The 18,773-nt window shown below is 38.9% G+C and overlaps 1 protein-coding gene across 1 annotated transcript in view; it reads left to right on the top strand.

Annotated features, from left to right (window-relative positions):
• Positions 1-18,773, top strand: part of Rsh (Rap GTPase activating protein radish) — a 127,101-nt gene that overhangs the window by 85,032 nt on the left and 23,296 nt on the right. The window contains 8 exon segments of the mRNA XM_077424079.1: positions 4,673-4,809; positions 5,533-5,976; positions 6,568-6,808; positions 7,065-7,470; positions 7,717-7,858; positions 8,147-8,321; positions 8,752-8,959; positions 9,430-9,541. Of these exon segments, the coding sequence (XP_077280205.1) occupies positions 4,673-4,809; positions 5,533-5,976; positions 6,568-6,808; positions 7,065-7,470; positions 7,717-7,858; positions 8,147-8,321; positions 8,752-8,959; positions 9,430-9,541 (1,865 nt within the window).

Here is an 18,773-nt window from a genome sequence, read left to right as displayed (position 1 = left end):
TTAAACTTTGAAAAGAACTAGTATTAGGAGATTAAGTAAGTAAAATGTGATCGCTACATTTTATTTCTGGTTATATAATTGAGAACGCAACGACTGACGAATGCATATTCACATAAATTTTTGAAATATGCAATCCTGTTTCTTGTACCCTACCTATATGTGGTAGTTTCCGGTTACGACGCTTCGAATTACACACGCGTGTCGTGTTGCGCAAAATTACATTTAGGAGCGAATATGATATCACGGAATATCTATTGCGCGTTCATAATTTTAATGTTAACGTGAGGCGAGTAATTCATTTTATACACGTTGCGTAAATAAGTTACACCACACAATTGCGGAACTGGAGGATAATAAAATAAAGGATATTATATAATAATTCACGATACGAGAATAAGAAAAGTTTCTTCATTTTAATATTGCTCGCGGCGTATAATTTAAAATCATTCCACCTAGCATTTTTCTCTTGAAAATATACGTTGCTGCAACAACAAGAAAATATAAACAATTTTTTACAGAAATGAATTTTATTTTTTGTTTTGATTTTCAAATAATTCTGTCTCGCTCTATCGTCGCGTAACGCAAGCCATTTTCCACTCAGCTCTCGCAATCGGCGTTATTAACGTACAATGGATGTTGAAACAGGAAATGTCAAAGCTGTCGTATTAATGACGTTTCGCTGGCCGATAATACAAGCCACAATGTGACGTTAAACCACGTATTATGGCGACGCGAGGTGGTGATCCGGATGGTCTACTTGGCATGCGTTGTTAGGTTGTTACCATAATGTATATCTTAAAATCGAGCATTAGGAAAAGTCATAACGCGAAGAAATATATTACACGCATAATCCACTCAATATTCATTAATAAAAAGGAATCAAAAATATATCTCCGTACGTGCATTCTTAAAATTACGTAATATTCTTTTAACAATGCAAAATAAATTTCGATCTTTCACGATTAACGAACATAAAAAGAATTCCAAGTACCATTATTTCTAATTATTTTAACCAAGTCTTTTATTAAAAATTTTATTAAATCCCTAAAACTTTCTCACACCGCATTAGTTTACCAGAGACAGTTTTATATCCCATGTATGCTTTGTAATTTTAAAAAGAGATGTGTTTGATACATCTCAATATCAATGTAAAATCAGTGCAATGAGAAAAAAATCTTAACTTTTAAAATTTGTTTTTCTAAATATCAATAAGTTAATTTCATTACTTTCAAGATTGACTTTCACGATTTGAAAAGCATTCTGTAAAATTGATTAAAACACACTTCCCGCTACAATCGCCTTTAATAATGCACGAAATCGTGATGGCCAATAAAAAAATTGTTATACGCATTTCTTCGTTTATCACGCTGCATTATAAAAACCGTAATTAATTCGATTAAATATACTTAATATGATTATATGTAATAGTAGGAAAATTGAAACTTTTATGCTGTCAATCTTTTTATATTCTTTATCGTAATGCACTTTTTCGCGTAGTTTCTCGCGCTTTACAAACCTCAGCATGGCTTGGGATGCGGCTTTAACGCAGACAAATAAAAGTTTGCAATCTCTGCGTTGCATCTGTATTATACGTTCCCGCTTCAAATAACATTACTAAAAAAAAAACAGGGAAAAAATTATGTTTCTCGTTGAGATTTGTACTAGGAAATTTTTTGTATTCCAGAATAGATTATTCACAACAATAATATTGTTAACGCTTTCTTATGAATTTCCTTTGAATTTCTCCATTTTATTTAAATTTTTATTTGTCTCGCACACGCTACACATTTAATACTCAGTTACCAGACCACCTACAGCTATATACGTACTTACGTAGACGGTAGACGGAAAATTGTTTCACAACACTCGCGTCCAGGAATTTTTCAAGAGAAAGAATTTTAAAGAATCCAGGGCACGTTCCGCCCATTTTTACTCGGTATTAATTGCAGCATTAATTAAAACTAATATTAAATCAAAGAAATGAAATAAAATACTCAAATTGAGAACAAAGAGTATGAGAATCACAAAATTGCAAGTTTTAATTGAGTAATTTGCAAGTAATATTACCTGAAACTTTCTAATATGCAAAATTTTCGTATTTTCAAAGAAGTTTTGTGTCCAAACTTATTGACAATCGATATTAAACGTGAGTTCGTTACTGATGCTCGTTTGTTTGGCGGAGCGAAGTAATTGGGGCAAGTGAATCGCTAATTAGGTCACTTTGTGCATAAGTAAGCCCTGTGGCTTTGACAGGGAGATTAATTAATTGTTGTCCGCTCACGTTTCGAGTCCGGCTTTCAAACAAGCTGCAGTTTTTTTCGGTCTACGGTTTTTCTGGCGAAATTGCGCTTTACCGAAACGCTCTCTCTTTTGTCACCCATTCGAATTACTTCTCTTAATTCGTCTTATACTTACAGGCCGTTAAACTTCGCCGTTAACGACCGGCTGTATTAGCATACGAATGGGTTGGAGTTGGTCGACTTGCGATTTCTCTTAACACAAGGCTACGCGACAGTTAAGTTTTAACGAGGTAATACCATTATGACACAGTGGGGGGTTTCACAGTGGGAATGTTATATTAATATGGCAAAGGTTGTAGCGAATCGATCTCTCGCGGGAATTGTGTGAAGATGATTATAGACGAAAGTGCGTATTTGAGTAAAATTTCTAGCGTTAAAGTTTGCACGTATATATTCGACGGGAATGCAGTTCTATCAAATTTCACTTAATGTACGAGTATCGGATGTGGATGAAACCGGAGGTGAGATCCAAAGTGATGCGGAAAGTCTCACGCAACATTTATGATAATATTCCGCGTACTTAAAAATAGATTTAATAATTAAACACACATTTCTTCTCATATACACGATGAAACATTATATTTAATTTGATATCACATAGCGATCCGGCTGACTGTTAAACAACTGTTGAAACATTTTGATGATACGTGTGCAGGATTATTCTACGAAACACACATATACATGTATAAATAAAACATTATATCACGTTACATTTTGTCTAGTCGCAACATACGTTATTTATTTACAATGTTCTCGCATTGCATTATCATAACTCCCATTGTCCAGTCTCTTTACCACGTCATCGATTATCGATAACGCTTATAAGAAACCGATGGTGGCGTCGGTTTACGTATAAAAACAACGTGACTCTTGTAATTAAAAGTGATGATCGCTATCTCGAGTATCATGCGCCTTTTCAGGATACAGCATCATCGAGAGCGCGATGCCTCTCTACATCAACTACTTTACTACCGAAGCGGTCGATCGAAAAAAAAAAGTTTGTGTGTGTGTATCTTTTGCAGGTCGGCCAGGCCCTTGCCATGCGATGTCGTTGCAGAGCCCCAGACTTCGACATTACAGGTCGAAACATCAAATCAGATATATGCCTTCTAAAAAACTTTTCAGTATGTGCTGTATACAATGAGAAAAAAAAATATATATATATATGCGGCTCTCTCGCTCTATATAGTAATTGTATAATATATATATCTCGAGTTTCTTTATGCATCCACGCTTTTTGGAATGACGTTCATCGGCGCTCGCGAAACACGCTGCGGTAACATTTCTAAACTGGAGGCTGATATCGACGTGTGTGATCTCGACGATCTCGAGCTTTGCATATGTTAGAATGCGTTCGCTCGCGTTTACTCGACGCTCCCGAAGTCTACATATCTTTCATATTTAAATCTATGCTAATTCCGGACGACGTAAAGAATTCAATTTTACATATATTAAACATTAAACGGCATGTATATCACGGCCGCAGTATATAGCGCGAATGTGTGCGTGTGCGTGTGTGTTTTAAAACTAAAGATAAAACGTGAAAAAATTGTTGTTTTTTTTCCAGTATTTTATATCTATAAGTGTCGTGTTCGTGATCACAAATTGATGTTAAATATTCCTTTGATTTTCTAAATATCTAAATGTTAATGTGAGAATGTTTACGATATTTGTTGCAAGATCTAACTTCTGCTCGTGGCGTATCAATTTTTCAAAAGTATTCCGCGCTGTTTTAAAATTGTCACATTCGCGCTAATGTAAACCTAAGAGATCTATCATGATTATTCTCTCATGCGTTTCTATCAAAAGTCGACATAGTCGAGCTTACACAACTGTGCCACTCCCGTTTTTGACTACTATACACTTGCGTTCTTGTGTCTATCGTACATTGTTAGAGTGTTGTTCTACTTAGCTACGTTTGTATTATCTTGGATATCTCGTTAAGTTCTTTCGATCGTATCCACGAAGTGGGCGAAGTAGACGAAGCGTGGTTTCGCGACGATAAGAGGAGGCAGGAAGAGGCTCGCATCTGTATATATCAAAATACTTGGCGCGCCTCCGCCCGCTGTATCTTGCAATACCGGAAAATAGCTTGAAGCAAAATCGAGCATGACAATTTTGTCTCTCGTTCACCGTTTTTTTTTTGTTTTGTTCTTTTGAGGGTTTTATCAGAGAAACCACGACTTCGACAAATTATATCACTTTTAAGCGCTCTGTTGGCATGGCCTGGTTTCACATAACTTTTATATCGTTGAGAGATGCACCTTCTTATTCTTCCGTTGAAAGTTCTGCCGTAATACCGCTTGCGCGCGAGCGGACGTCGCGCTTACCTGCCGGCTTTAAACCGAGACCGGGCGCTTCCTCTTTTTCAGGACCATGACAGCGATCTGCTTCGTGTGCAACCTGCCGATCCTGAGTCATCAGGTCGGGCTGATTTGGCAGGGCGGCAATGGCTGGGACGACCTCGTGCGAGAGCAGGTGGAGGAGTCCACTCTGAGGCAACGCCTGGGTATGCGCATTAGACACGCTCACACGCTTTTAGTCCGTAACCAGGAATTTTTCGCACGAAAGCACATTATGGAAATTCGTTTGGTCTTCCTCGTGCAAAAGTGCTTTGCATTTATTTTCATGCGGATTGTAACGGGCGGCGTGTGCGTTCTGCGGGAATATTAAAGTCTGAAAGTTAATGGTATTTATATTCTTTGTATTCTTTTCCGCCTCTTTCGAGCAAAACGCATTTTTTTTTTAATATTACGAACATCATAGTGTACAAACGAATGTTTTTTAAGTATAAAGAAATTGATTAATATTTTTTTTTTATTTTTTTATTTTTTGTATAATTTCCTCCGTTACACATACGCAAGATATAATATATCTCACTATTTATAATTTACTCTTTATTAAAGTCAATCCAGACAAACCTGCATAGCGCATGAACATAAGCATAAGAGAATTGCGTGGTCCATATGCATGTGCATAAGGAAATAGACCAATAATCCAAACTTCTTTATGCACATGATTATGCACCTATGCAAGTTTGTCTGGATAGACTTTAAGCCTAGGATACAAAAACTGCCATCAAACTCCTATTACCGTTGCATCAGACTTCTCAATAACAACTCTACAATTGCACCCAGTCTTCTCCTGTAGCAACTCGATAACTATAGACAACGTCATATCTTACAATTTTATTGAACGACGATTCTCTTTAGCCGAACGCGTTTGTTCGTAGGAACAGGCAGGCGAGATTCCGCGGCGCAGATCACGTCGATCTCGCCACCGAACGAGGCTCAGGATTGCTCGCCGACGAACCAGCGTCGTCGGCGATCGAGCCTCGCTCAGCTGACCGACATTCTGCGTGAATGGGGCGGCGGGGGTATCTCGACGAAAAGCAGCCGCAGCAACAAGCTCTGCCGAAGGGAGACCTTGGCGGACATCGCCAAGTCACTGCCGTGGTCGCGCCAAACCACCACCGATGCCAGCCACCTGGTCAGTCTGCGAAAGAGGCGGGAGAGCTCGGTCGACAGCGGGATTCGGAGTCAAGTGTCGAGCAAGTCCAGACGGGACTCCGCCATCAGTGACCTTAAGAACGACATAGCCAGACTCTGGAGCAAGAAGGATGTGCTGTTGCAGCCGCAGCCGCCGCCCACGGTCATCTCGCCCACGCCACGTCGAGGTGAAAATTTTCAGAAGCGAGAAGAAAGCACCTCGCTCTTCGATACCAGTACTAGTCTAAAAATAGCGCGTTTGCAGCTACTGAGCTATACATATAGAAACCCTCGACCTCGACACCCTCGCCCGGTCGTCCCTCGTTTCGTGGATTCAGCGAAAACGGATTCGCGAATTTCGCGAGTCATGATATCGCTGAAAGTAGACCTTGGGGGGTCGATGTGTCCTGAATATGGAATCGCGGATTTTATATTGGAAAAATAAAGTTTCATTGCTCGCTATAGTTCGGTTTAGACTAGTCGAGTGTGGGAAAAAAACGACTTGGAAAAGACGACCGGCGTACTTCGTCCAAACGGTTATGGCGATAAGTACCTAACCTAACCTAACCCGTGTGCGTGTATACGTATATAGACTCGTATGGAATCTTATAAATTATGTTATACGGATTTCGTTACTTTAAGTGAACTTTATTCAACGATATAAAGACAATCATTTACGAAAGAAATATAAATAAATATATATATATATATATATATATATATAAATTATTTAACGAATTGTGTACATGTGCATCTTGTTAATTACTATATTATTGCAGGCTCGGGTGAATCGAGAAACTCTCGTCGCGGTTCGGGCGAGAGCGCGAGATCCAGGAGGGATTCGGTGGTTACCGGACAATCTCAGAGTCCCGGCGACCGTAAGCACAATTGTCGTCATCACAGACGTAGGCAATCTCAACAGTCTGTCGACGGAGGTGGCGTCACGCCTACCAAGTATTACAGAACGGATCAAAGACCGAGCGCTTCCAGCACAGACAGCGCGGGCAGTAATACGGTTCGGTTAGTTAAATTACAACAGTCAATTAGATCTTCATAAGTACCTAATAAATATAACTGAAATATTTAAGTGACTTATTCTAATTAATTGTTTTCAAAATAATTGATACGTAAGGAATTGTATACGTATGTTACGTATAATATAACGTACTAGATATTTTTCAGTATCTATTAGAACAACATATTATTCATGTTTTGGGCTTTGCGTATCAATAGAATAATAAAACGCGTCTCGCGCATTAATTTTCTCCCATCGTAGAGAACATCTCGAGGCTCCGAGAAACTCTACGGAAAGAAGCGAGAGATCGAGTAGTTTCGAAGCCAAGACTCAACCGACGGGTCCCACGATGATCGATACAAAAACGGTGATGACGGTGTCGTCCTTGATAGTCAACGGCAAGGCGTCCGTGGTCACTACAACGGCGACCGAATCAACGAGGACAACGACGGTGTCGATCGACACCTCGCCAGTGATATCCAGCCTGGACGTGAGCCCACCGACCATCGTTATGTCCTCGGTAACGCCACCGGCGATCTCACCGACGGCCGGAAGTAGCCTTCCGCTTCCCGGCACTTCGACTTCCGGTAGCTCCAGTCCGGTCGGCTCCCCGAACGTCAACAACACACCTACGCATCCGTACGCTCGAAGAGACTCGACCACGCAGGTAGCGGTTATCGATAAAGTCTTTTTCTAGCGGCAAAGGGTAGCAGCTAGTAACTTAGTTTGCGATGAGATATAAGCTGAGCCTTGATCAATATTTAACGAACAATTGAAAGCCTTTCGACTGCTTTTTTAATAATTATTTAATAATTGTAATAAGAGAGAGAAGTGAGCTCATTGCTTCTTCGATTAAAGATCTTTAATTTCACTCGAGGGTAGCTTTTATAACGTTCATTGATTTTTTCGACAGTGTAATTTCGCAAAGGGTAAAGAAGTCTCGCCGAGTAAACTGTCGAGGTTGATACGCCAGCAAGCAGCGATTGACGAATCGATGCCACCAACGGGACGTCGTGGCAGCCAGCCAACTTTGTCACCGGATCCCGATGACGGGGGTAGGTACCAACGGCTGTTACAGCTGATTTGTTTCTCTGTACGATATATAAAAGCAAAGTTCTGTACATTATCTGTAATTCATCTTATTATCTATTTTACGATTACCTTAAAACATATCGTCAAAATTTTTTAAACTTTGCTAATTGCAGTATGTCAAAATTTAAACCTTTCGTAAATTAAACGTCTTGCAAAAATTTCTCTTATATATAAATAACGATTGGCAAAAGTATTGAAGAAGATATTTCTATAATTGAATAAGTGACGGCTTACATTTATCTTGGTTGAAGGTCGGAAAGCACGGAGAGACTCCTTGAGCCCGGATTCTGCTTCCTACCCGCGACGTCGCGATTCAAAAAGTCATCTGAGTCCTGATAGAACCGATAAGAGAGACATCAGTCCTATCGGACAGAGAAAAGGTCGTTTAAGAAGACAGTCCACTTCCATGGCTGGTCGGCCACCACGGTACCTACATTCTATTGATTTTTTTAACGTACAGTAAGAACACCGATGCTTCGATAGACTCTTGATCTGAGAAATTATTATCGACACTTTAAATTGTTTATTTTTAAATATTTTATTTTAACGTTGCGTACGCTTAAGCTTTTGTGTATTTAAATATTGTTACATAATTACTTAATATTTTTTACAAATTATTTTTATAAATTTATAATACATACACGTATAATATTTTTAGATACCTATATTATTTCGAATTTTTTTTTACTAAACAAGATAAAAATAGTAATGGAATTAATTTATAATTAAGATGTTTTTTATTTATTTTGTAATTGCACAAGGTGAAGTTTACTTAAATTAATTAAAACATTATAATTCTGAATTTAAATTTTCACTATTAGGCGATCCGTGTCTCATATTGAACTTTGTATTGCAGATCGCCGGATAGTTCCTCGTGTTCGTCCAGAGAGCCCAGTCCTTGCGCCCGCGCACCCGATAATATTCACCGTGCGCCGAAAATCGTACGACGACAATCCACCACGGAAGAGATTCTGATAGCGCGCGGTTTTCGACGGCAGAGCACCACCGAAGAGATGATACGATGCCGCAACTTTAGACGACAGAGCTCTCAAAGTGACGACGTGGTTTGTTTCTTTTGACAACTCGCAGTAATGAACCCCGTCTTACGATAAACGCATTAAGAAAAGTAACCATTCGAATTTCTATTAACAAAAGCTTTATCAAGTCGGCAAAGAATTTTTATAAAAATTTCCAAGATGGAAGACATCGAATAGATACCTCCTTAATTTCTAGCTTTTTCTTTATTTCGAAAGGGAATTTTATAAGGCAAAAATTATTCTTGAGAAGAAAAATAAGTTTAAACACAATATTTACAAAATGTTTTCTTTAAATATTCCCTTAAAAATCAAGTATTAAAAGGAAAAGAAACCTTAAATTATCTTTCTTACATAAAAAAAAACACAAAAGAAATTCTTTATTCTTTTAATAAAAAGTTGTTAAATTCTTTTAATTAATGACTTAAATTTTATTTAATTTAATTTGACGAGTTAAATTAATCTGGTTATTAGAAATTTATGTATTGTGTGTTTTGCAGGCTCAGAGATTTCGCGGACGAAGAGACAGTTCGGCTCAAATCACGGATGGCACTTTCGCATCGATGACGGTTGAAACGTCCAGCACCTTATTCGACAGCAGCACCCAAACTGGTAAGTGATTAAAAGGAATTTTGTCGATCGATAACAATTATCGCGCGCGGAGGGGTCGCGTATTATTATTTTAAATCGCGGCGTTCGTGCGCACAGCGAATTTCAGCGTATGCCAATTAAAGTTCCATCCATGCTCACTTTTGACTTCCGATAACAGCGATTCTTTACGAGAACGATTTTATAATTCTCAATATACTTCAGACATTCCGCGTTGCATTGTAGGATCTATTTCTTGAAACGACAATTATTTTTATTCGACGATTAAGTTACACGGGAATAATATCACCGTGAAATCATAGGACACATTGCACATTTTTATTTGTTCCAATATGTATTAATTTTGTTTCCCATTTATCAGTCTCAAATACTCACTATTCTGTTTGATTCGATTGAAAAAAATCCTACATCTTTCTTTTTAATCTCATGTGATACGTTTCACATGTTAAATTTTGTACCGTAATGAACGACGTAATGAACAAAGCTACCTTGACGCAGCGTTATTGATCCGTCTCGTTTAACGGGAATTTAAATCGAAACTTGTTTTTTATAAATTTAAAAACTATTGTCGTCGTTACATCGTTTAAGCATGAATATTATTTATAGATATTCGTTAATATTTATTCTCGCAAAAATTTAAGCGACAAAAGAATAATAAAAAGTTTTAAATTCTCACACTATTTAACACACGAAGAAGAGAGATATAAATAAATTTATCTCTTTTTTTTGTGAGATTTTTATAATCGGATTGCGACATGCCACAGTAGTACGTATCAATGATATTTCTCAATGCGGTATCGTATCTCAGTGTTCCCATCGTAAAAAAAATTATTTTTAGTGCAACTTTTTTTTTTAAGATCGGAACACAAAAATTGTCAGTAATCTCTGTTTCCTCAAACTTATTTTTTATAATTTTTATAATTAATTTTTCATATCCTTTCCATAACTATTTTCTACTTCATACGTCGCATATCATTATATATCATATTTCATACACATATACTTATATATAATCTTGCGTTTTATCTCTCTTTTATTTTTAACGAGTTTTTTTTCCAATTTAGGGATTTTATTAATTTCATTTCTACATATAATTAGAACAAACGTAGACGAGGTTTCTTCACCTTCATACTAAACCCGGAACCCATTCGAATCAAAGATTTACTACGTAATCTACTACGTAATCGTAGTAGACAGCCAGCAAGTCGGCGTATTCGCTATCAGGTGTTCCCTATCTCGAATGTTGCGCTAAATTCGCGCCCTTATTGCTACGTCATGCGCGATCGGACGCGGGGGGTCGCAGGACGCAGGACGCAGGCGTCATCGTGGCCGGTTTAGTACCTGCGGTATAACGCGGGGGTGCACGGCAGTCGATAGGCTGGAAAACAGAAAAAGCTAGCCCTCGCGAGTCGCGAGACACCCCCTCGGGTCGGCTAAGGACGAGCGGACGAGCGTGAGCGTGTAGCGTGTGTACACTCGTCGCGGCTCCGCTTCGTGCGCGAGGTGCTCCCGTCGCGTCGTTTTACAGAAAGACGCAAGGATAGCCGGGCTAGGACGCGTTTTACATTGAGACGAAGACATCGAAAATAATTGTTGAACTCAGGGACGAGTGTTTTTGTCTCGCCGGCGCCGTCCCGGAGGATCGACGATCGAATTCGAGCGAAAGAAAAGGATCGCTCCCGAAGGGGAAAGGACCCTGCTCCGCGATCGAACGACACGCTTGATCCCTCGTGCTTCAATCGAAGGTGCGCGGCAGCAAATACTCTTGCCCATCCCACTTTTCTTCTCTTCATCCGTGTTTACTTGCGTCGGAGGATCGATCCTCCGGGCGATCGAACGAACAAACGGGCTCGTTGACGAGCCACGCTGTCAGGAGAGGGTGCGATGCGCGGGTCTTCCCGCGGAAGGATGACACCGTTCGAGTTTGCCCATTAAAGCGATGAAAACGCTTTGATCGGTGGGGACAAATCCGGATTTAAGACCGAGACTGTCAAGATCTTCGCGCGAACAAAAGGTGTTTTCTCGCGCATAGCATATCCCCCACGTACTCGTCCAAGTCATTTTCACTTTACGGAGCGCAGGATCAGGTGTTTTCCCGGTGGCAGCGGGACACAACCACTTGTGGCGGTGCCCGGCGAACGGTATATATTTCGATATCGGCCCCCGATATCAAAGCGAGCGATTTGGAAATCGGCCAATGCGCGGCATTAACGCGTCCTATCATCGGACGTTCCGAAAGGTCCTTCCGTGACCTTCGAGGCGACGCCGGACGTCCTTGACGCGTTATGTCGATCGTTTGACAGCCGCGGCCGCGCGCGTGAGATTGGCTGTATAGCGTGCCGCGATTGTGTTTTCTCTGTGCAACGCGAAAGTCGTAAGCGATGGCGAGGAGGACTCGTCCTGGCGATCGAGGACTCCGTTGCTTTCCCGTCGTGACACCGGAGACTTTCACGAAAGTGACGATCCACGTCAGGTATGACCCGATCGTATCAGCTATTATTTCTAGCATAAAACTTCCCGTTTCTCCTTCCGCGTGTAACGCAATGCGCGATCATTATTATAAGAATGTATCTCGAATATATTTTATTTTATATCTGATATTCGTGGAATTCGATACTCTACGTGGAATATCGGATTGACAATATTTTTCCGAATAAGCGTCATAGCGAATGATTTATTATACGTATATACATTCGTCTTCTTAAGAATTCAGTTTATGTTAACGATTCATGTCCACGAATATCATTGATCCGTACTACTGCAGCACTACGGTACGATACATTTTTTCAAGCCATATTCTGACAATCTGACTTGCATAACGCGATACGTTGTTCGTGTGATCATTGATGCGTAACAGGACATTTTTTATGTGCAACGTAAAGTTTCAAAATTCGCATATATTATTAATTTAAAGTTGATTTTCTTTTAGACTCTGATAAATATCTTTCTCATTATCTCTTTTGATACACTTTATTTAATACAATTTAATGTAAAGAAAGATTAGATATATCGGAATATGAATCTTAAGTTAAAATTATGTTTAAGAAAGAGGAAGAGAGTGAATATAGTTGCTTTCCATTTACATCAATACTCAGATAATTCTCACTTGTGACGTCATTCTGTCTTTATTATTCATTAATTGCCAAAAAGGATAGAACGACGTCACGAGTGAGAATTATTTGAGTTTTGATGTAAATGGAAAGCACCTAATTATCCCTTATAAATGTAATATTTACGATAGTGACAAAGTTTATGCGAGACAAAGTTTAATATGATACTTTTTGGAAATTTGATGGCCAACATTACAGTAGGTATTGTACAGCTTCTGATATAAAATTTTCTCTTCATTTTACGGACAATGAAATAACATAAAGTAAAGGAAAGTAAAATGATATGTGTCACGTGTTGAACGTTCATGAGAAGTTAGAGCGAAGCTTATCGCGTGTCGTATCGCAATTTGTAACGTGTCGTGTTTCACGATGCTTGAGATTAATAAGTCAATACGAATTATACATGTTAACTCATGGTTAGTCGCCAATTTAGATTACGAATACCGACGCATTATGCGTTCAAATGTCAAAGTTAAATCTTTGCGGACGTATATATGCCGAGGAGACTTAATTTGCTCCGATCTACTTAAAACTTAATACATGCGTATATATATATATATATATATGATACGTGTCCATTTCAGTGAATCCGTAATTAAACTCGCGAATTTCTCAAGGTACGATATTCAGCCTTATTTCGCCGTATCCGTGTGGAGGACGATTAATCATACTCATTCGCGATGCGTGTCGTCTTTTTACGGATCGATGATATAAACACTACAGAATTTTAGTGCACCACGTTTACATTTCGAGCGGGTAATTTAGCCGAGCTCATAGTGCGTTCGAGAAGTTATGACGCGCGATGTACCTACTCGTAATTGTGTTTTCCGAAACACACTTTCGATGATATCGAAAACGATAAATATTTTCATTGCGAATTTTACGACAGAGGTAATCAGTCGCGCGGAGAATTGTTAAAGCGCTTTCATGCGTGAGTCATGTTTAATACGCGCCATCGAGAGAGAAGTTTTATTTATTTACGCGTGTTTTGCGCATGTCGGAATCAATTATAAAAATCATTCTTTCGGTGTTAACGTCCTGCTGCGCGTTCTTATTTTTAATATTCGAGCACCGCGAGATTAAAACGTTGATTATTCGTTCTCGTAAATCAAACGGGTTTCCCATTCGCTGATTGATCCGGGGGCGGTTTTTTATTTTTGCTCATTAACGCGGGATTTTCATTAATTTGATTATCACAATCACGGCCGATTAATCATTTAAACGTGTGATTTTCCATCGTACGAACAGATTTGCGTAGGAGCTATGGGGAATAAATCATTTTTGTAAATTTTGCTCCTCGGTCGTCGACGTAGAAACAATTTGTAACAATTTAATTTACGAAATGTTGAATATTTCATCAATGATGAACGCGTGACTACATCGAACGCAATCGTTTCCTTTCTCGTGCGGGTAACATTAAGTATGTATGTTAATGCGTTTATACGCCTATGTATATATGCGTAGTAAGTGCGTACTTTTAAATGAACCAATCGAACCCATCGACGATTTAATTAGAGACAATTATCGAATACGCAGAAACACGCGAATTGTAATAGAGTTACCACCGACCCATGTTCCTGAATTAACTTCGTGTGTCCACCTGGAACATTTCCAATAATTCTGAATTAACCGACCCGTGCGTGCAGGTATAACATCAAAATATTTCAACTGCAAAAAATATTCATCGGTTACTATATAAAACAATTCGCAAAAAATAAATTATATTTGATTTGCTTGTTGTGCCGTAATTTTTTCTATCTACAAAAAATACAACTCTTTAGTATTTCACTTTGACGTACTTCTACCGACCGGAGCAGCAATTAGAACTCATTACGTGCGCCGCGCTGCGCGATGTTCATCGAGAGAGATCTGCGGCTTATTACATTTTTCGTTATCTTCTTTCTGCGCAACACCTCGTTAACTTTCAGCTTTGTGGTAAGCTTTTTATTTTACCGCAATGCGCTCTTAATTATGTTTTCCTTATCTTCGAGACTCGTCCAGCGCTCGCGTAATAATTTAGTGGATGCACATTTCAAGCCAACACGGCCAGGGAAAGGTGGCAGAGGGACTATGAACAAATTGTTCGTAATTTGTGCGCCACTGGCAAATGTAATTTTCCAGATCGGCCTGATGGTCTCTTCGTCGCGCGACTCTGCGTCCATTTCGAAATTGCTCTCGTGTGTTTTCGCGTTCCCGTTAAAGGAGGGCTTCCGTTAAACAAGGTGAGAGAGCCCTGACTTTTACGTTGAGTACTTTCGCTTCGTCCTTCAGTTTATCCCATTCTCAACCTTTTTCTTGTCGGGAAATGCATGCAGGACATTTACTCTCAGCAATAGAGTTAAATTTGTTTTCCCGCGGCAGATATTTTTTAAGATAGGATAAGGGTTGCAAGAATATCCGTTACTAATTGTAAGTAGCTTCCTTTATTAAAACATAAACAAGGTTATTTGTGCAATGTGACAATGAAAAATCCACGGTAATTAGGCGCCTCGGTTTTAAGAATAGTAATTGAAAATTAATTCTTAAACGTTCGTCCGCTCGTTATCTCATAATTCTAAGGTTTTTTTCTTTATTCTTTATTCAAATTTCTTTATTCAAGATTATGCTAAGACAAAAAATACACAGTACTAGAATTTTAATAAGACATTCTTAAGCCGCATTCTGTTTTCAATAATACACTTGGCCGTATTAATTACTTAATTTATTCGAGATTGTCTGACCGCGAATATTTCCGTGATTTTATACGTTAAATTTTTTCAATTGTACATTTATATATTTAATTTCAGACGATGTTTTTTATGTTTTTATCATTGAAATACCGTAGCTGTTGCTCTTTCGTATTCTTATATCGCTCCCCTGGGATTATCTTTGCGGAACGGATAGGAATACCTTACCGTTTCGCCGTAGAGCTAAATGAAAAAAAAGCCTTTCGGATAGCGGATCGCGTCGACCGCTTGTAAACGTGAAATGGAACACAATTGTTTCACGTCTCACGAGATTGAAGCGACGAAAGGGAAGGTGACAACGGACGAAGTGCGGGAAATTACCATGCGCCTCGAATGTTGAAATTCAATGGAACGGCCTGATCGTATTATATTCCTCGCTCGTTCACCGTGTAACGCGATCTAATGGGTCCTTAATCGAGAAATACATATTAAATCGGCCGTAGCCGACGCGACGTCGTGGAAAAATTTCCGAGCTTATTTTACGTCAATCTCGAAAATTCTCCCAATCGTCCTTTACCCATTTTTCAGCTATGAAGAATGCTTTCATTGGCAAACGCGCGTTAACAATGAAGCTAATAAATTTCTGTCGATACGCGATGTGTCGATAAAATGATAATAATGAGGATAAGAAGCAATCTCTTTTGTGATGTCGCATTATTGATATCCGAGTAATCTGTGTCTCAGTGAAAATTCCCTATCATAAATCTGTAGAAAACGAAGTTTGTAATGCGGAGGACATTTATCACTTGAAAGAGTATTATATATATATATATATATATATATATATATATATATATGTGTATATATCGGCTTCGGCTATGTGTGGGCGATATTCTAATAATATATAATCTAATATTCCGGTCACTCAACGTTGAAAATTATTATAGCTATCGCAAACAAGGTTCGTATCCATTGTTAATAATTCATGTTGTGCTTTATTGTTTCCGCATAATGGTTACATTATCTCCCGAATATTATACGTACAAATAATTAATTGATGGTTATAGCTGATAATTTTGTGTTGCCGTATTCTCTTATTAATAACACAAATAAAGGACCGCCGCGAAATGTGTTGACTGTATGAAGGTGCGTCATCGAGTCTAGGATCGAGATTAAAGGATAATAACGAATCGAGCAACAAATCGATATGCTCGAGAAGACGCTTGGGGTGTTGATGATTGGTGGCCGTAAATTTCATCTCGGTATCAATCACGTGTCGATCAATCTCGGCCGTTGCTCGGGCTTTCTCCCGCATGTGCGTTTATTAAGGATTCATTTGCGCTCTAATCCGCCTTGAACTGCTCGCGGTAATTACAAATCAATTATTCGTTTAATCGTATTGACGGAAAGGGCGCGGCGTGCTCGCGAATTAAAAAGGAATTCCGATTGGCATATACGGCTGTAAATAATCGTCATTTTGTTCGCAACCGCGTGTATTGTGATTAAGGCTTGCCCACTCTCTCTCTCTCTCTCTCTCTCTCTCTCTCTCTCTCTCTCTCTCTCTCTCCGCAATTTATTCAACCGTGCAAATCCATGCACAGATTAATTGGCAAACTGACACATGATGTACGACACTGAGAATAAAATTTCCTCATTGTGATTTCATGAAGCACATAAAAATTCTCTCCCTGGAAAAGTTGCCATTTCTAAAATTCCAATTTTGGAATCTAAAATTTTATATGGTCGTAAACCTGCACGAAGCTTTTTCCTGGTGCACGGGCTATTCTCGAAGTACGGATAGATCTGTGCAGATTTATTAGTTTGGAAGAATATAGTGCGAAAGAGAGAAAAAGGCAAAAAAAGAACGTGGATTCACGAGCGGTCTAATTCTTTCATCCGCGACGCGCGAACCGCGGAAGAATTCCAAGTGTAATAATTGTGCGAGATGTAATTATTATTTCCATCGAAGGCGACCGTTGGTAATCGTCGCCGGGAGAACTCTCGGGAATTTCATTGGTTTCGATCAATTCTGCCGAGCGACCAGCCGAGGTCGCGCTCTCCGGTCATCAATTCCCAACGACAAGACCGCGTTCATTGCTAAAGCCGAATTTACGCGGTTCGCTCTTGGCGAACCTCCCGGGTAAATCGTCCCAAGTGAATGAATCGGAAGTGAACTATCGGCAAGCTCAAGTTCATCCTGAGCCCTTTGTTTTCGATGATTTGTAATTCAAAAGTTATTGGCGTCTTTTTAGAGAGAATCAATTCTATATACCTGTGGAGAATTATCTGTTAAAATTAATTTCGAAATTTTTATAACATATGTGCGCATATTTAAGTCATCTGATTATAAGGATTTCCCGAATTTTTGCTTCGCTAAGCTAATAATAATTATTTTCCACGAGGATTTCATCCCTTAGTACAGAAAATTATTTTTATGTAACACGTGCATGGAAAGTGGCCCATTGCGCACGCTACGCGTGCAACATAAATTAGGGTGTGCAAGTCGTGTGTAAAGATGAAAATTCTCGGGTGCGGGAATCGCCTTCGGCTCGTGCGTCAACGCCGCACCCGGGAATTTTCATCTTACAGCACTTGTTGCACAAATAACTATTGCAGAAACGTTAAGTTTAAGGTTTATTTTCCGTTTATTTCTAATGATTTATATCAAATGGTCATTGTGAGAATGTACCGTATAAACTCAGCTTAATCGCACTCAATGCGCCTAATACCATACGTAACGAGTTTCCATCCTCGTTTCTATATTGGAAAACTCTATAAATGATCCGATGTCAATATTGTGCCGCCATGTGGTTCGGACTTATATAATCGGGGAAATTTGGTTTATATTGTCTGAAAGTTTGCGCTGTACTGCCCCTAAATTAATATCATATCTCACCAATCTCCACCTTTTTGATTCCAATTTTATTACAGTTTGCACGTGCTATTTTATATCTGTTCTGAAAAATAATCTGAAAACATCTCAAGTTAAAAATATTGAAAAAAACATTTTTATAGCGTACACATATATTTACTTACGTATAAAACAAAATAAAATACGCAAAATATGTGTCAGGTTCCTCACGTAGTTCGTCGAAATTTCAATCGCTTATAGAACACAAGACATATTAATGCCTCGACGTTTTTATCAGGTAATAATTGACTCCTAATTGAATACACATAATCTGCAAGTAAAAAGAAACGCGCAAGAAATCTGATACATTGTGTGTATCCGATTTTAATTGAATTTCCTGAGTTGGTAAAGGTTAAAGTTGGTTAACTGCGGTTACATATATAGCTCTCATTAATTATGCGTTTACATGCTATTATTAAAATGTCGAATATATACGTGCATGATAACATAGGAACGACGAGCACAAATTGCCTGGAATAATTATCTAATAATTAATTCTACCTTCAGTTTTACCGCGAGGTTTTTCTCTCGTTTTAATGTGATAGATA

This window comes from Temnothorax americanus, unplaced genomic scaffold (genome assembly GCF_048541705.1).
Source record: "Temnothorax americanus isolate GAGA-0224 unplaced genomic scaffold, ASM4854170v1 Scaffold8, whole genome shotgun sequence".
In the NCBI taxonomy this organism is placed as follows: Eukaryota; Metazoa; Arthropoda; class Insecta; order Hymenoptera; family Formicidae; genus Temnothorax; species Temnothorax americanus.
Note: the sequence above shows the minus strand (reverse complement) of the source record. Positions and strands in the feature narration are given on the sequence as shown.